The sequence below is a fragment of the Epinephelus lanceolatus genome, chromosome 21 (genome assembly GCF_041903045.1).
Source record: "Epinephelus lanceolatus isolate andai-2023 chromosome 21, ASM4190304v1, whole genome shotgun sequence".
Taxonomy (NCBI): domain Eukaryota; kingdom Metazoa; phylum Chordata; class Actinopteri; order Perciformes; family Serranidae; genus Epinephelus; species Epinephelus lanceolatus.
In genome coordinates this window covers 21,682,206-21,699,728 of record NC_135754.1, presented here as the reverse complement: position 1 = coordinate 21,699,728, position 17,523 = coordinate 21,682,206, and the positions used below count along the sequence as shown (strand labels likewise).

At 41.9% G+C, this 17,523-nt stretch overlaps 1 protein-coding gene across 1 annotated transcript in view; it reads left to right on the top strand.

The window, feature by feature from the left end:
- Positions 1-17,523, top strand: part of atrnl1b (attractin-like 1b) — a 114,877-nt gene that overhangs the window by 8,873 nt on the left and 88,481 nt on the right. Inside the window, exons 4-15 of the mRNA XM_033611297.2 lie at positions 669-797; positions 1,299-1,507; positions 4,083-4,257; positions 7,974-8,061; positions 8,552-8,813; positions 10,568-10,751; positions 10,851-11,005; positions 11,169-11,253; positions 13,143-13,357; positions 13,569-13,687; positions 13,981-14,113; positions 16,111-16,298. Of these exons, the coding sequence (XP_033467188.1) occupies positions 669-797; positions 1,299-1,507; positions 4,083-4,257; positions 7,974-8,061; positions 8,552-8,813; positions 10,568-10,751; positions 10,851-11,005; positions 11,169-11,253; positions 13,143-13,357; positions 13,569-13,687; positions 13,981-14,113; positions 16,111-16,298 (1,942 nt within the window). The remainder of the gene's footprint in view (positions 1-668; positions 798-1,298; positions 1,508-4,082; positions 4,258-7,973; positions 8,062-8,551; positions 8,814-10,567; positions 10,752-10,850; positions 11,006-11,168; positions 11,254-13,142; positions 13,358-13,568; positions 13,688-13,980; positions 14,114-16,110; positions 16,299-17,523) is intronic.

Here is a 17,523-nt window from a genome sequence, read left to right as displayed (position 1 = left end):
GATCCGAACCAACTGCAGTCACATGACATTGTTTGGGTTAAACATGAGCATGTTACAGTCCTGGAGGATTATTAATGTGCACCTCCTCCTGTACTGCCTTAATATGCACATACGGTGCATCCAGTGCAACCAAACATTGTTTTCTAGGTCTAGTAGTTTGCCTAATACGAACAATGACAGCAATATAGTCCACGATGACCAGCACTAAAATCAACCTGCGTAATTGTCCCTCCATTGTGACATTAGAAAGTGTCACATTTATCTTGCAAGTGTATTCTTCTTCAACGTTTTGTTTACTTCCTGGATTTTTCCCACATGGAAATTTTGACCAATCAAGAGCAGCTTTCTCACACAAGGCATTTGATCTGGTCCACTTGTAAATGCTGCTGTAAGAGCACAAATCAACTCTAGGCAATTATACAACTTTGTAACAAAATTAGTCCCTGATTCAGACCAAAGCAAGACAACTCTAGGTCTGAAAGCATCCTTAGCCGTCTTAAGTGCACCAATATAAGGTATAAGTCATTAATTGGACTGGATTGAACCCTTTGATGGGTCGGTTCTGGCCTGTGGGCTGTATGTTTGACACTCCTGCTCTTGCCAGTCACTGTAATGTTGTGTGAGTTGTGAGAAAGTGATGCCAATTAATTTTCTCCACTTCCCTTTAGTGGTCTCATTGTGCCAGAGATACGAGGAAATGAGACGGTCCCTGAGGTTGAGACGACTTCAGGCTACGCACTACTACACTTTTTCAGCGATGCTGCCTATAACCTGACAGGATTTGAAATATTTTACTCGTAAGTGTCCAGGAGCTACAGTTGAACTTAATCCACAAGCAAAACATTACGTAATATAAAACCTTACATTGATTATATTGTTAGTGTTGGATTACTCAGCGGGAAGCACTCAGCTGAGGTTGTGTTTTAGGCCGTCACCTGTGTTAAAAGACATTTCCAAGTTTTCACTGATGTGTCTTATCTATTGTAAGCTACAGTGGACTGGTTTCAGGTCCATTTAATTCCCCTAGCTGGTGATGGATGGTAACATGTTTCATCTCAGCAACAAAAAGACTGGTACAAGAGCTTTTCTGTCAGACTAAAACTCGCAACAACAATCACTGCTAATGACCAGTGACCTGCTCAATAGCTTTTCATCCATTACCCATCTTAGTATCTTCTGCACCTTTGTCGAACACGAGATGATGCTCATTAATCTTCCTCTGTCTCCAAGTGAAGGTCTGTGAGTGGCCTAAATAGCGTGTACATTGTTTGGCTAAATGAAAACATCTTTCTGTCCAGGATCAACTCATGTCCCAATAACTGCTCCAGCCATGGGAAGTGCACCCCGGGTAACTCGGCTGCCAGCAGAGTGTACTGTGAATGTGACAAGTACTGGAAAGGCGAGGCTTGTGACATCCCTTACTGCAGGAACAACTGCGGCAGCCCCGACCACGGTTACTGCGACCTCACCGGGGAGAAGCTGTGTGTCTGCAATGACAGCTGGCAAGGTAACAGAAAGCTCTGTGCAAACCCAAAAGATTTGCAGACTGTCAGATCCAAAGCAAGGCCTAAAGTATCTAAACCAAGTAGAGATACAGTTAAGATTGGGACATTATTCCCAAGCAGTATGTAACTAAAGCCCTGTTTCCACCAAACACTTTCGGTATGGTACCTTTGGAACCAAAAGTAACCCTTCAGACATGGTACCTCGACCCTTGGTCCACTTAACGTTCTCACCGCAAACAGTACTCTTTCATGTGGGCGGGGTTGTTGTCACTCACTGCTCCATCCAGCACTCACTGTAATTCCTCCTTTATCACTCTGCACCTCGTTTATTGTCCACAGAACAGGGTTTCACATCAACATTTTGAGAACAAAATAGAACAGGCTGCAGTGAGAGTCTCTCTCTATGGGATATTTAAAAATAGCAAGTTTGTGCATTTAGTCCTTCTCAGGCAAGCTTAGGGGTTTAGTGTTGCTGGAGCCCACAGAAACAACGCTCCGTGACAATGACAGAAGAAAACTGTTTTTCTCACATGCCTCCAAAGACAAAGAATCCAAAAATGGATAAAATTCTTGATGAATTGAAGTCACAGGAGTCCGTGTTTAACAACAGCAAAACTTTATCAAAACATTCGTCTACACACTCCCACACAATTTGTGCAGTGTAATCCAAATCTCATTTATCCAGTCGAATACTCCCCAAACACATGCATACACTTCAGCATAAACAGTCTCACACAGACGAGTCACACATGCATTTGAACTTTACTCAATGGAATGCCAAGCAGATTTCAAATGCATGTGCTTGCACAGACACGCTACTCCTATGCAAATTGTTTTAAATAGTAAGGTTTTGCATGTGTTTGGGAAGCACTGAGCATACAACTTGATAAATAAGACTCGGATTATAAAGCACAAGTTGTGTGAGAGGTTGTAAATGGATGATTTTATGTAGTTTTGATGGTGAAATTTGGTTTCCGTCATCAAGAACTTTGGATTCTTTTTTCACTGTGGAGACATTTGAGAAAAACGAAAAAAAGTTTTCTTAATAAATTCAATGTATCACGAGGTGAGCAATGAATATAGACATGATCATTTTGTGGGTGAAGTGTTCCTTTAATGTGATTTTATTCTGTAAGCCACCCACACTAGCCTTTTGAAACATTTTTAGCATGTACCAAGAGAAAGTGGACAATTAACACAGCAACACTGCTTTAGAACTTCACAATGTTGTCGCGAAAATCTTTGAGGAAACGGAGTGTTTTAAAATGTGAAATGTCCAGCTAAGAATGATTATGATGGAAGCTGAGTTTTAACACCCAAATGCCCAAAATATTGCCGTTATCTGCCCCTACAACAGCAGTATAACCTGGTGTGACCTGACACATCTGGACCCCACTCTACCAGAGTTTGATATTGTTTTATTGAGTGTAGAATTATTAGCCTGGGGTACAGAGTAGCTCACCTGGTAGAGCTACCATTGCACAAAGGCTGTGTCCTTGCCGCAGCGGTTGCAGGTTCAGTTCCATCCTGCGGCCCTTTGCTGCACGTCATAACCCCTTTTTCACTTCCTCTTTCAGGCTAAACCTGTCCTATCTAATAGAATAGAAAACCTTGATTGTCATGGTACGGTATACAACGAAATTAGGAGTGCTACACCTATTCAGTGCAGTGAAGAGACACAGGAAAATAACACAAACACCTTCAGAAAACAGACTGCCACAGCTGACAGCACAGGTTCATAAGTAAAATCAATACATACTATGAAATTTTGCACTATAAAAAGAGGTTATTCAATGCTAGTTGGGGTTCAGAGTGTTTATGACCAAGGGAAAGATGCTGTAAAGTAATGTAAATCTAGCTCCAAAGTGGATTACCAAACTTTGCAATATCAGTGGAATAAATATCTCTTCTCAAATGTATTATGGATCAGCTTTTAGCTTGTTTAACTCACAACAGTTATGAATACTAGAATACTTAAGACCTATCATTATCTATCATTTTACAGCACTCTGAACACTGAGAGATGAATCACATGCTCAAACTTTTGCAATCACAGGTTGTAAAATGCTGTCACTCCCCCCGTGTCTGCTGCTGTGATTATGCAGGAAGACGTAATGAAGACCTTGTTAGCAGACAAGTGTGAACAGCTGTGTTGTTTTGTGTCATAATGCTGATCGGTAACACGCCGGTAAGCCCTATGACAGAGCGTTATTATGGGCCTCCAGCTGGAGGAATCCAAATGCTTTCACGTGATGAAACTTGACAGAATCATTAGCAGAGGCATGCGCTTTTTTCAGCGCGGCCTTCATTCACACACAGTTTAACATATTCACACCTCCCCTGCCTGTCATGTTGGGTTAAGGAGTGGTCATGCTTCTGTTTAGGTTTGAGAGTGGCATGTTTGCTCTTCAAAGTTTCACTGAGTAGGAATGAAAACATGTGTCGGATGCTGCTGAAAAATTCCATCCCAGAATGTCGTTCTTTATCTTAAAATAGCACAGCTGTGAAGAGAATTTTGTTTTGTAACTGTTGAGCCGAGATCTTCGAGGTTAATTTCTTTCTCATCCTGTCTCGTAGGCCCAGACTGCTCCTTAACTGTACCATCAACAGAGTCCTTCTGGGTCCTCCCAAGTGTCAAGCCCTTTGGCACATCACTCGCCAGAGCCTCCCATAAGACTGTGGTGCAAGAAAAGGTCATGTGGGTGGTGGGCGGATACACGTTCAACTACAGCTCCTTCCAGATGATTCTCAAGTAAGTCATAGCATAGTGTGTCCTTAAAGCAGGGGTTCCCAACTTCCCAATTTTGAAGTGCCATTTCCTGAGTGACTCACGGACAGCCACGTGACAGAGACAGTAAACTAACTTTAAGACGTGACCAAACACAAGTATGAAACTGAGTGTATTAAACTGTGGACCTTGAACTGATGATTAAGGAGAAATCTGGACTCTGTGGTTGGACCAGTTGGGAACCACTGTCCTAAAGTATTTATTTTTCCACAAGCAAAATGTCTGTTTATGTGTTTTTGAATGAGAAAATAAAACAATACATCTTTCACATCAGGGACCTGAGCTCAGATCTGAGTACACATGACTACAGGCACAGTATGTCGATCTGTGCCTGAGTCCACTTTCAAAGGTGGTCTCGGATGTGGTTCATGTGTACTCAGGTACAGTTTTCCTCAGGTGTGAAAACCAACTGACTCAAAACATGGAAGTAGGCTGCTATTAAATGCGAGTAGAGTAGCAAAGGCATTTCCCAGCCGGTCTCCGCCAAATCTGTGTATGTGTGCAGCACACACAGATCTCATCCTCTGAACTGCATGGCCATGGGTGTAAAAGTAGTGGACGCAGGCAGGAGGGCCCTTTTTACACAGACATCCTGCAATAGGGCTGCAGCGAAGCCCCTTCGTTACATAAGCTTTGCTTTTTTTCACAGAATCAATCAATGGCAGCATCAAGCCACCCCAGTGTGAGATTTTAGATAGCATGCCAACATTGTGGAAGCAAAAGAGGTGTGATGAGCCAGCATAAGGCTCTAGTGTGACACATGGCATAAGGACGGAGCACATTCAATAACAGTGGCATAACATGGCAGTCGTTCTGTTCCATGGCAGCCTGAATTTATTCATTGTGGGGAGTGTAAAGAGCTCCTGGACCTCAGTTTCTCCTCAGTTTGTGGATATTTTCAGTTTCAGTTTTTCTTCTTTGAGTTAGCTGCTAACTGCTTCTAGCTGCCTTTTAAATTTCCCGGCAGTGGGTTGCACACATAACACATTATCAGAATGTCACACCTGTCCCGTCCTGCTGGCTGTCCCTTTTCCACAAATGTTGATTCACCACTGTAACTACCTTTGCTGCTGGCTTAAAGGCGAGACAGCTCTGTCCCCCCATCTCCGCAATTGTGTTAGTTTGACCAGTCCACCTTAGAGTGGAGATCAACAAACACCAAAGCATGCCGTGCCCACCAGATGTGTGGTCTTTACGTATTGATATCCTGAGTTGTTTTTTTATTACTCCATCAAAAGCCTCACCCTCAGATTAAGTCCTGACTATGCCCTTACTTTAAATGCTCCCATACACATCTAAGCAAAAGCTATTAAAGGAGGAAGTGTGGACAAGCTGGTGGCTTCTTAGAAGCAGTTCCCTTGAGAAAACCCAACCCATTGTCAGAGCTACCTGTTTCACTTTGTCAAAACTGCCAAGCTAAGATCTCAGCTGTGTCCTTTGTGAATGTATACGTTGCACATTCACTTAGCTAAATTGAGACTTTAGCATTTAGTGTACTTGGATGACTGTCCAGATAAAACTGACTTCTGTGCTGACTCATGTCCTGGCTCAGTTAAGTGATAGTTTTTCGTCTTCATTGCCTGGACAGGCTCTCTCCATCTGCGCCATCTGTTCGTTCATCATCAGGTGCTGTGATTGCTGAGGAAAATTGTTCCTGGCCTCCAAAAGTATTTTGAGTAAATGACCGATGTGTGATGACATGACCAGGTGTCCCGTTGTATTGTGAATGCCTACAAACATTTTTCCTGTTGTGTGCAAAACCTTGAGCTAAACAAAAGTATTTTTAAGTTCCATTGTTCAGGCTTTAAGGGCATCTATTGGCAGAAATGGAATATAATAAAATTAGTATGATGTGTTTGGTGTATAATCACCTGAAAATAAGAACTGTTGTATTTTTGTTACCTTAGAATGCGCTGTTATGTCTACATAGGTAGTGGGTCCTCGTCCTCAGAATCCATCATGTTACACCGTCATGTTTCTTCAGTAGCCCAGAACAGACAAACCAAACACTGGCTCTAGATGGGGTCATTCAGGGTTTTTGGCCAAGCAGTCCCGCATTGACGAGACGAACAGCGTCAGAATAACACTGATTTTTAACGCGAAACTGCTTTATTAAGTGTTTTTACCTGTTTATCGACTGGTCAGTTTGTTTAAAAGGCAACGAGACCTCTGCAGGTAATTTGGCTCCTGGTAAAAACCTCCTTAACAATGAACACTGAAAGAATCGTAACTGGGATTTCACACTTTCACACCGGAGAAGTTTTAGTTGGTTGCAGTCTGCAGTCCTCACTGTTAGGTGCCACTAAATCCTACACACAGCTCCTTCACCTACGCTTTTAAGGTATTTTCACACCAAAAGCAATTAATTTGTGCAAATAAATCACATGTCAGTTTAAAAATTCAAGCCCATCTATCTCTATCAGCCTTTCCACACTCTGAAACTTAGCCTTTTGTCCCACAGCTGTTTCGATTTCTGCAAATTTTGAATGCCGATTAGAAACAAGCCGAACAATAAAGTGACTTTTGTCATTATAATAAAAAAATAAAAATAATAATATTTGTAAACTTTATTTGTAGAGCACTTTTCGAGCTGAAAGCAAGGTGAAAAAAATACAAAACAAAAATGATACTAGCAAAACATAAGCATATGCAAACATACACATGGCTACATACATACACTCCCATACACACAAGTTGTAATGTCACAAATGTCTTAAATCTCTTCATACTGTCACACAACAATATGGATAGCTTGCAATATAATGTCCTCTTTGACAAAATAAGATGAAGATCATAAAATATAAGGAAAATTTTTGAATATTCTATATCTTGGGTGCGATTTTTCGTTTCGTCCTTGGTGTGAAAAGGCCTTAAAGTAGTCACTTTAGCATTAAGGAAACTGCTACTTTTTGTGTGCCTTGATTAAATCAGCTGATCATGAGGTAAAAATATATATAATATATTTGGAGGGACAAGATATATGTGTGCACAGGGTGTATACAGGTCCTCTTAAAATGTCTTAAATTAAGTTTTCTTAATATAAGGCCTTAAAAAGTCTGAAAATGTCTAAAATTCAGATTCAGTGGGTCTGAAATATTTTCGGTCACATTACTGTGAAAATTCCTCCGGCCTGACAGACCCAATGACTGTTTACAATCATTGGACAGACCGAAGAAAAATAATTTTCCCCACGGTGTTTCTCTAAAATGGGGTGGCTGAGCTCAGTCTTAGAGATAGTGTAAGGAGCTCGGACATCCGGAGGGAGCTTGGAGTAGAGCCGCTGTTCCTTTACATGGACAGGTGTCAGTTGAGGTGGTTCGGGCATCTGATCAGGATGCCTCCTGGCTGCCTCCTGTTGAAGGTGTTGCGGGCACGTCCCACTGGTAGGAGGTCCTGGGGCAGACCTGGGAACACTTTGGGGTCCCCCAGGAGGAGCTGGAAAGCGTTTGCTAGGGAGAGGGACGTCTGGGGTGCTTTGCTTGGCCTGCTGCCCCCGCAACCCGGTCTTAAATTTCATCTAAGGTGGTATTCAAAAGGTCTTATAAAGTCTTAAATTTAACTTGGTTTTATCTGTAGACACCCTGGTGCAGTGTTTTTAGCATGCAGGTGATGAATGCGCTTCATGCTCTGCATAAGTTTTCATGCATCAGAGTGTAATGTTCTGTTTCTTTGCTCTGCAGCTACAACCTGGAGAGTGGCATCTGGAACACCGTTCCCATCAACAGTGGCCCTGTGCCAAGATATGGCCACTCACTCGCTGCCTACCAGGTAAACACACACAGATTTGCCTCAGCCTCTCCGGGTACAGATGGAATTTAGAAGACCACAACTGTTAACAGGAGGGAGGGATAATTAGATGGGGGTGAAGAAGCAATAAAAGTTTGCTCACACACGAAGGAAACCACAGCTGTCGCTTTCAAAGGGAAATTGCTCATTTTCAGTATTAACATGTCATCTTCAAATAACTACACGGCTTCAAACACAAAGTTAAGAGACATGTTTTCATTCGCATGACTACATACTTATGATTACTAGAAAAAAGATTTGGGTTCTAAGTCGACAATGTTCCTATTTCTAAGATGAGCAAGCTTTATGGCTCTATAAACTGAACAGATTTCAACTTAACAGGCTTGTTTAAAAAAGTACATTTTATATCATGTTGTTTTGACACACTTTAGCCTTTCCTTTCCCTTTAATTACAGCATGCATCAGCTTCTCTGCAAGCTCATTTAAACACTGAACTCTCTTCTCTTCTCAGGATGATATCTATATGTTTGGTGGGAAGCTGGAGGCGGGCTGGGCAAATGTGACAGATGAGCTGTGGGTGTTTAACATACCCAGCCGGACGTGGCAGCGGAGAAACCCTGTGGTTGGCCCACCGACCCAGGCTCAGATCTACGCTGTGGAGGGTCACTCAGCCCACTGCATCTCGCTAGACGGGGGCGAAGCCATCATGCTGGTCATCTTTGGCTACTCCCCCATCTATAGCTACGTCAGCAATGTTCAGGAGTACAACCTGAGTGAGTCACAGCTTTAAGAGACTGTTTGTTTCTCAGCCTATTGGCTCTCTAGATTTTTGCACCCCATCGCATGATATCTGGTACATCCTAGGAAAAGGTATCTCTTTAACACAGTACAAAACTGAAATTCCAGATAGCTTCTGTCGGCATTAATCCGCATATCTCCTCCTAATAAGAGAGAACAGGTTGACACAACAAGTTTTTGGAGAATGTTTTGATGAGTCTGAGCTCAGCTTCAAAACCAGCGAGTCAGAGTGGTTTGAAATTCTACAGTGCTTTAGAAACCTTTTCCTTTGCTTTATTTATAGAGATTTTTATCCATTTATGACATGACAGTAAAAAAAAATACCTGCCCACAGAATGATCATTTGTTCCCTTGAATTCGGAAGAAAACTGCATGCCTCTAGGGTGAACAGTGGATTTAAAAAGGAGAACATTCATGAATTGAAGTAAATAGGGATTACCAGCAAAAGTTTATCAAAACATCCTTCTACAAATTCTCACACAACTTTTGCAGTATAATCCAAGTCTCATTTATCAAGTCGTATACTCAGTACTTCTCAAACACATGCACTTTTGCTAAAACGCTACAATATAAAACACTTATGATCATGAGAAGTGTGCCCTGAGCATGCCTTAGCACGATACCAAGGCGTTCCCAAGCCAGATGAGATATGTAATCCCTCCAGTGTGTTCTGGGTCTGCCCCGGGGCCTCCTACCAGTTGGACATGCCCTACACACTTCTAACAGGAGGCATCCTGATGAGATGCCTGAACCATCTCTACTGACCCCTTTTGACGCAAAGGAGCAGCAAGCTCCCTCTGGACGCTTGGAGTACAGTCGCTGCTCCTTCCTAAATTGTAATATGTTAGCCAAAATACATGTGTTTGGGAAGCACTGAGCATATGACTGCTTATATGAGACATGGATTATACTGCTCAAGTAGTGTGAAAGTTTGTGAACGGAAGTCTTGGTATAGATTTGCCATGAGTAACTGATATACACACTATCATTATGTGGGCAAAGTGTTCCTTTAACACAAGTTCTCATCTCAAAGTACTAATATGTACACAAAGATAAGGAATACTGGAAAGAAACGAAATATAAAAATCAACAACGACATCGAAAACCGATCACAAAAATCAAAACAAACACGTGCATCATAATGTATTGAAGAATAGATAGGACAGACTGCCTGTAGAGGTATGAGTTCATAGTTCCACACCAGGTATGGATCTTTTTTTTATTGAAAACCTGCTTAAACTCTTGTAAATCCACCAAAAAACCACCAATTTTCACAATTAAATTTTGGACCCCAGAAGCTAAGAAGCATTGTAGCCTCTTTGTCAGTTGTCAGTGAAGTGTAATGAGCGGAAAAATTAATAATCTAAACCCATAAAATGATAGAAAGTGCACACAATAAATTGGTACTAGCCACTCATGACAGTCTGTTGTTTGCCACATAATATCAAGATTTTAAAGGCAAAGAAATTGCTTTTCCATAGCACAATTATAACAACATAAGCTGACTAAGGTGCTTTACAAACACAGGCAGCATAAAACATGTCAGAAGAGCAGACAACAAAATCATGTATATACCTGGCAGAGACCAATATAAAGTTCCTTAGTAATGCAAAAACTATTAAGCAGCCATTATAAGAGACCAACTTCCTCCAAATGATTAAGTATCATTTGATTCCTGTCATTTTCTTCCTTCTGTATTAAAAGCTTCCTGTTCATGTCTTGTCGTCAGGGTCCAACACGTGGCTGGTGCCTGAGACCAAAGGTGCCGTTCCACAGGGAGGCTACGGCCACAGCAGCACGTATGACACTGCCAGTGGTAGCGTGTTTGTTCACGGAGGCTACAAGGCGCTGCCTGCCAACAAGTACGGCCTTGTTGATGACCTCTACCGCTATGACGTTAACACCCGGACATGGTAATCAACACATTATGCATACACGTCTGTGTATATGGCATTGCTACACCTTTTCTCGTCGCACCTGCCCTTGACGCACTTGTCATGCATATGTTTTAGGTTCATTCTGAGAGAGAGCGGCTTTCCACGGTACTTGCACTCGGCTGTGCTGCTCAGCGGCACCCTGCTTATCTTCGGTGGCAACACACATAACGACACATCGCTCAGCAACGGGGCCAAGTGTTTCTCTGCTGACTTCCTCGCCTACGACATCGGTACGACTCATTTTACTTTTTCTAACATGTCGCAGTTTCAGTGGTGACCTCTCCCATGGTGCTATTAGCAGCTTGAATGTTTGATGAAAATATCCTGTCAATATGTCATAAACCCAAAGACAAACCAGATGCTCTCTTACATGTGGTGTCATGTGTTCTTCAGCTTGTGACGAGTGGAGGCTGCTGCCGAAACCAGACCTGCACAGAGATGTCAACCGCTTTGGTCACTCCGCTGTGGTCAGCAACGGGTGAGTCTTTGTGAAAGGAGTCTGCACTCAGACTAAAACACACCGGACTACATAAATATAACATAATGAATTGGTCAACTTCACTATTTCCTGAATTTCACTGACTTTTTCAAAATGCAACACGGCTGTTTCAAACTGTCACATTACGTGAGCAGATATTATCAGTCCACAAGACGAGGGTGGCTTCAACCACAGGTGCTTTCCCCACACACGCTTTTTTTTTTTTTTCCCTGTTTTCTGTTTCCATCACTGGCAGCCATGACTGTGTCTGGATGTTTGAGTAGACTACGCAGGGTAGCCTGAGGAACGCCGAGTTTTGACGCTGCGTGTTGTTGTTTTTCTCATTTTTTTTGGCAGTTTGTCACAAACCCTGTTTTTCATGGAGAGAAAATGACTTTCTTTTTCCCGTCATGATTTTTAATGTGCATGCAGCATCAGCCGCAGGTGGCCAGGTGGAGGCAGAGTTACCATGAGAGTATCACGGGAGTAAAGTTAAAGAAAAAGAACTTCCAGAGTTTTAAATTGTTTCCATATGTTGCCATGTATGAAAAGACCCAAAATGAACACTGTAAGTGGACTACTTGATTACTATAAGTGAGTTATTTAAACAGCTGATGCACATAAGTGGTTTCCACTGTACTAAAAACATGAATAAGATGTGACTGCTTGTCATTTTTCACCATTTTTATATCTTAACACCCAAATCCAGGTCATTTTGCCTTGTTTTATATTTTACACACACATATTATTACACATATTTTTTTCTGTGCTATGCAATATTGTTGGTTACTCTTGTAAACACGCCTACCAGTGAAAGTGAAAATAAAAGCCAACGCCAGATTCAATCTCATTTGATATTTCACCTCCTTATATTATATTTGCATTATTCTCGGTTGCCTGCTGCTCACAGTCTGGCACCTGATCACTGCCTTTTTATTAAGCACCTACCTCACCTGCGCGCTGTGGGGGTACACGCCCATTAACGTCCTGAGCACAGAAAATAAAAAAAAATACAGGCAGAAGGCAGACTCTCTGCAGAAAAATACACCACCACACACTTGTATGATTTAGAGGGAATACCTCTGAATGCGTCTGTGTTGTTTATTATGGAAATCCTGCATAATATATCTTTATATTATACTCATCTGTCATGATATTAACTCAGTAACTGAAAGTAGTCTCACTTTCATTTCATTTTCACTTTTGTCTCACATCATAATAAAAAAAAAAAAAAGAGCTAGTGAAACAAAAACTGCGTGGGTAAATACACATTTTTACAGCCTTAAAGATTAGTGTATCTATTGATTATTATTCCAGTCCGGTGTCTTCTTTTTGAGTCATGCATAGAGTTAGTTTTTCCCTTGTAGTCTCAGTATGCGTGTTAATTTCTCCATTAAAAAGATTTCCTTTGGTTGAAGGACCAGTTGTTAACCATTGGTGCTTCGTTGGTGGTGTTACTTTACCCCAGGTCCTAGTGATAGCTTTCTTGCTTGCTGCTAGCAATATCATTTGATCAAATATTTGTCACTAGCAATAATATTTTCTTCAGTAAATTTACATAGATAAAGCACCAAACAACTGTTAGGAACCTTCTATCCTAGCACGTGCTTAAGCTCTTTACATACCTTTCCCCAAAATACAGTTATTTACTCAGTGTGTTTTTAATTTTCAAGACTGTTTTCCAAGGCAATATTTGGCTTTGAATTTGAAATAGAAATTGTGAATAATCATGCTTGTTAACGTTCCAAACATCCTTTTAATTAATTTTTTGCTGCACTTTCTTTCCTCTGAGGATATTTGTAAAGTTAAAAACGACCATAATTAAATCGTCAAGTTTCTTTTTTTTGCTTCTTCTTGTTTTCACCCTGTTCCCATGTTGTCTTTGCCAGGTCCATGTATGTGTTCGGGGGCTTCTCCGGCGTGCTGCTCAATGACGTGCTTGTTTACAGACCCCCCAGCTGCCAGGCCTTCTTGGCAGAGGAGGGGTGCGTGAAGGCCGGGCCAGGGGTCCACTGCATCTGGAGCAGAGGCCGCTGTCTCCCCTGGGAGCCGAGCATGGCTAATGGAAGCCTCATTCCTGCCCCATTCTGCCCCCCGAAAGCTGGTGAGAGAGCGATCCAAACGTTTTTGCATATTTATCAAAGCTCTCATTTCTGATTGATGCCTTCTTTCCACTTTTGCAAATAATATTTTGTGTTTCTTGAGTGTGCTTTTCCTCCAGAGTGACAACACAGGCATTTAGGCTCTCAGCTGTTACTAATGACTGCTAATGTGGGTTTTAATAAACTTCTTATTATTCTTATCTATCTTTATAGTCACAGTGGATGAGCGGTGCTACCGGTTTTCCGACTGCGCCAGCTGTACAGCCAACACCAATGGGTGCCAGTGGTGCGATGACAAGAAGTGCATCTCTGCCGCCAGCAACTGCACCTCTGTGAGTGGTCCAACAGGGGGCGTCAGAGCACTTCTGGTCTTCTGTTCAGCTCCCTAAAACACTCAAATAGAAACACACATGACATTTTGTGAGCTTGGGATATATATTGCTGTTGAAATGAAGTAATAAGTCAGGTTTTATTAGGTGGTTGTGATGCTTATCTCCTAGGACAGGACTGTGCTTTAGAGGTGGATATATACACACATGAGTTCGCTCTACACTTCCTTTTCCATCTCAGATTAAAGGCTTAACTGTCCTCCTGTTTCTTCTGTTTTCCCCTGTCTTTTCTGCAGAACGTGAGGAACTTCACCGAGTGTCCAGTGCGGAACGAGCAGGTGTGCAGCAAGCTCGCCAACTGCAAGAGCTGCTCGCTGAATCTCAACTGTCAGTGGGATCAGAATCAGTCAGAGTGCCACGCTTTGCCTGGTAAGATACGTGTTGGAGCTCCCCCAGCACATTTCCATACACATGAACTTACACCATATTCAAGGCTTTGAGAGGAGGCTCAGATTTACTGTTTTTGTCACTGTAAGTGTAGCACTTATGATTAAACATGAACCGTATCCTTGATCTCATGGATAACATTCAACACAAAGCAGTGACTGATGTTGTGAGATGATGTTGTGTTCACTGTAATGAATGACTCCTCTGACATTCAGACCCTGGAGGGAATATTTAAACAGACACTCATTACATTTTGCTATTAGGATTTGTACATTGTATTGTAAATCTGATTCAAAGACAGCATCTGGTATTCGCAGAGATGTACTTTCAAGATGTCATCCTGATGTTGTTTATCAGGTCTGGCAGTTTATTTAGTTTACCTCTCACCCTCTACTCCCCCTCCCAAATGTTGACTCCAGCTGAATCTGAAGAATTGTTGCTGTCACTTTATCCATAATTTTCAGTTCGTGAAGCCTTGTCGCCTGAGGGCTTATAGCAGCAGTGGGAGCTGCAAATCATCTGTGTGTGTGTGTGCGAGCGTGTATTTCTGATTCTTTGAAAGGGAGTCTCAAACTTGGGTGGCACCAGCCACACACACACAAAATGGGTACACGCATCCATGTGCACTTGCACACACATGCATCTAAATGAGAATCCATCGTATTTTTATGATAAGCAGTAATTAACAGGCAATTTGGCGTCCAAAAATCAATCCATTTCTCCAAGACAAATAAATGCAGATTACACTCCTGCTAAAGCTGTTTGACACGCACACACACACACACACACACACACGCACACGCAAAGTCTTTAATCTTTAGTCCCCTGTGGTTTGAAAGAAAGCAGACTTCCTGCATTCTAGGTTCATGACAATATTCTCTACTTGTGGTCCTTTTTTCTTGGAGTATGGCACCCCCTGTTGAGCAGTATCTAACTAATGTTTGGAAGTATAACTGATTTGAAAGCGTCAATAATTTATATTTCTGTAAAAATGTATGAAATGACCATGTGAAAATAAGACCCCCTTTATACAGGCTGTTCAAGGTGGGAATGTTGCACCGTTAGTCCACTTTGATGTTCTGTATGAAATGTACGAACACAGAAACGGTAGACATTATTGTCAGTACCCCAGCCTGCTGTTATGGAGAGTTATTTCCTCTCACACAGGTGCAGAACGTACGCGCTAGGTGGCTGTTTGCAGTAGTCTTTGCGAAGTGTCAAACTGCAGCTTTTTGGTGGTGACATTTTGGTGTGTCTTGGCTTTAAATGACACTAGACGCCAATGCTGTTGTGTTACATGTCACGCCTCTTGATGGCATGCAATCTGAAATCACAAACTGGGGCAGCATTATGCCGCCGTTATTTGGTTCTGCGTAAAAAAGCGAAGCCGGCGTAATGGCGGATCTTTTTACAGCAGTATTGCTTAATCCCTTGTACCTAAACCCAAATCTGCAGCTCAGCTCAGTTTTACACAGGTTTCAGCTTGTTGTTGAGCCTCACTGTTTTGGTTCACTTGCACTGCTGTCATAGCTTTATTCAAGCCCACAGAAGGCAGCTGTTGTCAACAAAAAATCTCTAAAAACCCTCTATACACAACCTACTTAGCATTAAATGGCAGACAGGTAAAGTTAGCAACTAGCTTCTGAACATAGTTGAGCATTTAGAGGCTAAAGAGTGAGATATTTCCCTCAGGAATTGGTAGGGACCAAAAACAGAGTTGAAAGAGAATGAATGTAGGGCTTAGATTTTCCAGGTGTCCAGAAACATGACTCTACATTAGTGCTGATGTTGCTCTGTAACTGCTGTATGTGTAAATCACCAACTGTTTGCTAACAAGTTTAACTCATCAACTTAGAAGTTTATGATAAGTCAGTGTTTTGTTCACATCTTCTGCCCCTCAGTGTAAAAAAAGATCAGTTACTGCAGGATTGTAACATCTGCTACATCTCGGCTCATACATCTTCTCTTCACTTCTCCAGCCCAGCAGTGCAGTGAGGGATGGAGCCAGGTGGGGGAGGCCTGCCTGAGGATCAACTCCAGCCGCGAGAGTTACGACAACGCTCAACACTACTGCAAGAACCTCAACGGAAACATCGCCTCGCTCACCACCTCCAAACAAGTGGACTTTGTGCTTGAGGAACTGAAGAAGCTCCAGCAACAAGACAAGGTAAATACTGTATATCTTATTCAGTCAGAAATACTTTCAGGAATCCTTGAAAGTCAGGTGATTGGGTATGCAGCTTACTGCTCAGCTGACAGGAGAGAACAGGGAGTGATTCTCTGCTAGTTGAGCCTGTCAGTAATGAGATATGTGTTCTGAGATGATTTTCTCCTGATCAGTTTTGTACTCGTGCGCCACTGTTTTCTGTTTTCTGATTGCGGCCGTGCTTTTAGCTCCTGTGATTCCTGTCTTTCAACCATTTTTCATCAAATTGTTTTCCTCTTGGCAGTGCCACAAGCAGTATGGTTTGTTTTTGACTTTGACGCAATTACAAGTAGACAGCAATGCTAGGCTTTAGTTTGTGAGATACTACACCTGATGAATCAGCCTGTGATAATCAGCACCTCAGTATTGTTTTGTTTTGCCTTGTTTGAATTGTTTTATCCTCTGTAACACAGTCAGAGTTTCTTCTTTCTGCTTTGTATAACAAACCAGGGCCGCATGACTCACTGTCTGTAGGAAAAATCAGAAGCACCTTTCTAAGGCTGAGCCTGCTGAGTCTGGTTCGCTTGTACTTTCACTTTGATCAGAGGAACTTTGGAATTCCTCTGCTTTCATATTGTGCTTTTTAAGTTTTCTAAACCAGACTATGAGTGTAACTTTAGTATTTTTTTTTTTTTAACCTTGACCTTATGTTCCCATGTCTTGTGTCTGAATAACTAATTGGACCAGTTTTGAGCAAGAGGCTGCAATGTCAACCCTCTGGGCACGTGTGCACCGTCAATTTATGTCCACTAAGTTCAGGTTATTGTTATAAGTGTCTGACCACATTATGGAAAAGATCCCTAGAGACACAGACCTTGTTGTTAAAGAGTAAGATCATTTTTATTTAACTGTTCAGATCAGTAGTTTTCAAACTTTTTGTGTCCAAGACACACCAAAGGGCCATCCAAAATCGGAAGGCACACCTTTATCAATATCTGTGCAGCTTCTATAACGTGTGCTATCACTCTTGTCCCGACACAAGGCAATAAAGATAAGAAAAAACAAAACAGGTAGCTTTCGTGATACTGTTCTGATTTTCGTGATACTCTTTGTTTCGGTGGTAGGTCGTCTTTGCTGGTGCTTTGTTGTAATTTTCTCCGTACAATAAAGCAATCAATAGTCCCACTCACAGCTTTCTCCTTTTAATTGTTATCATCCCTCACACTGGCTGCCAGTCAGGGCTTTT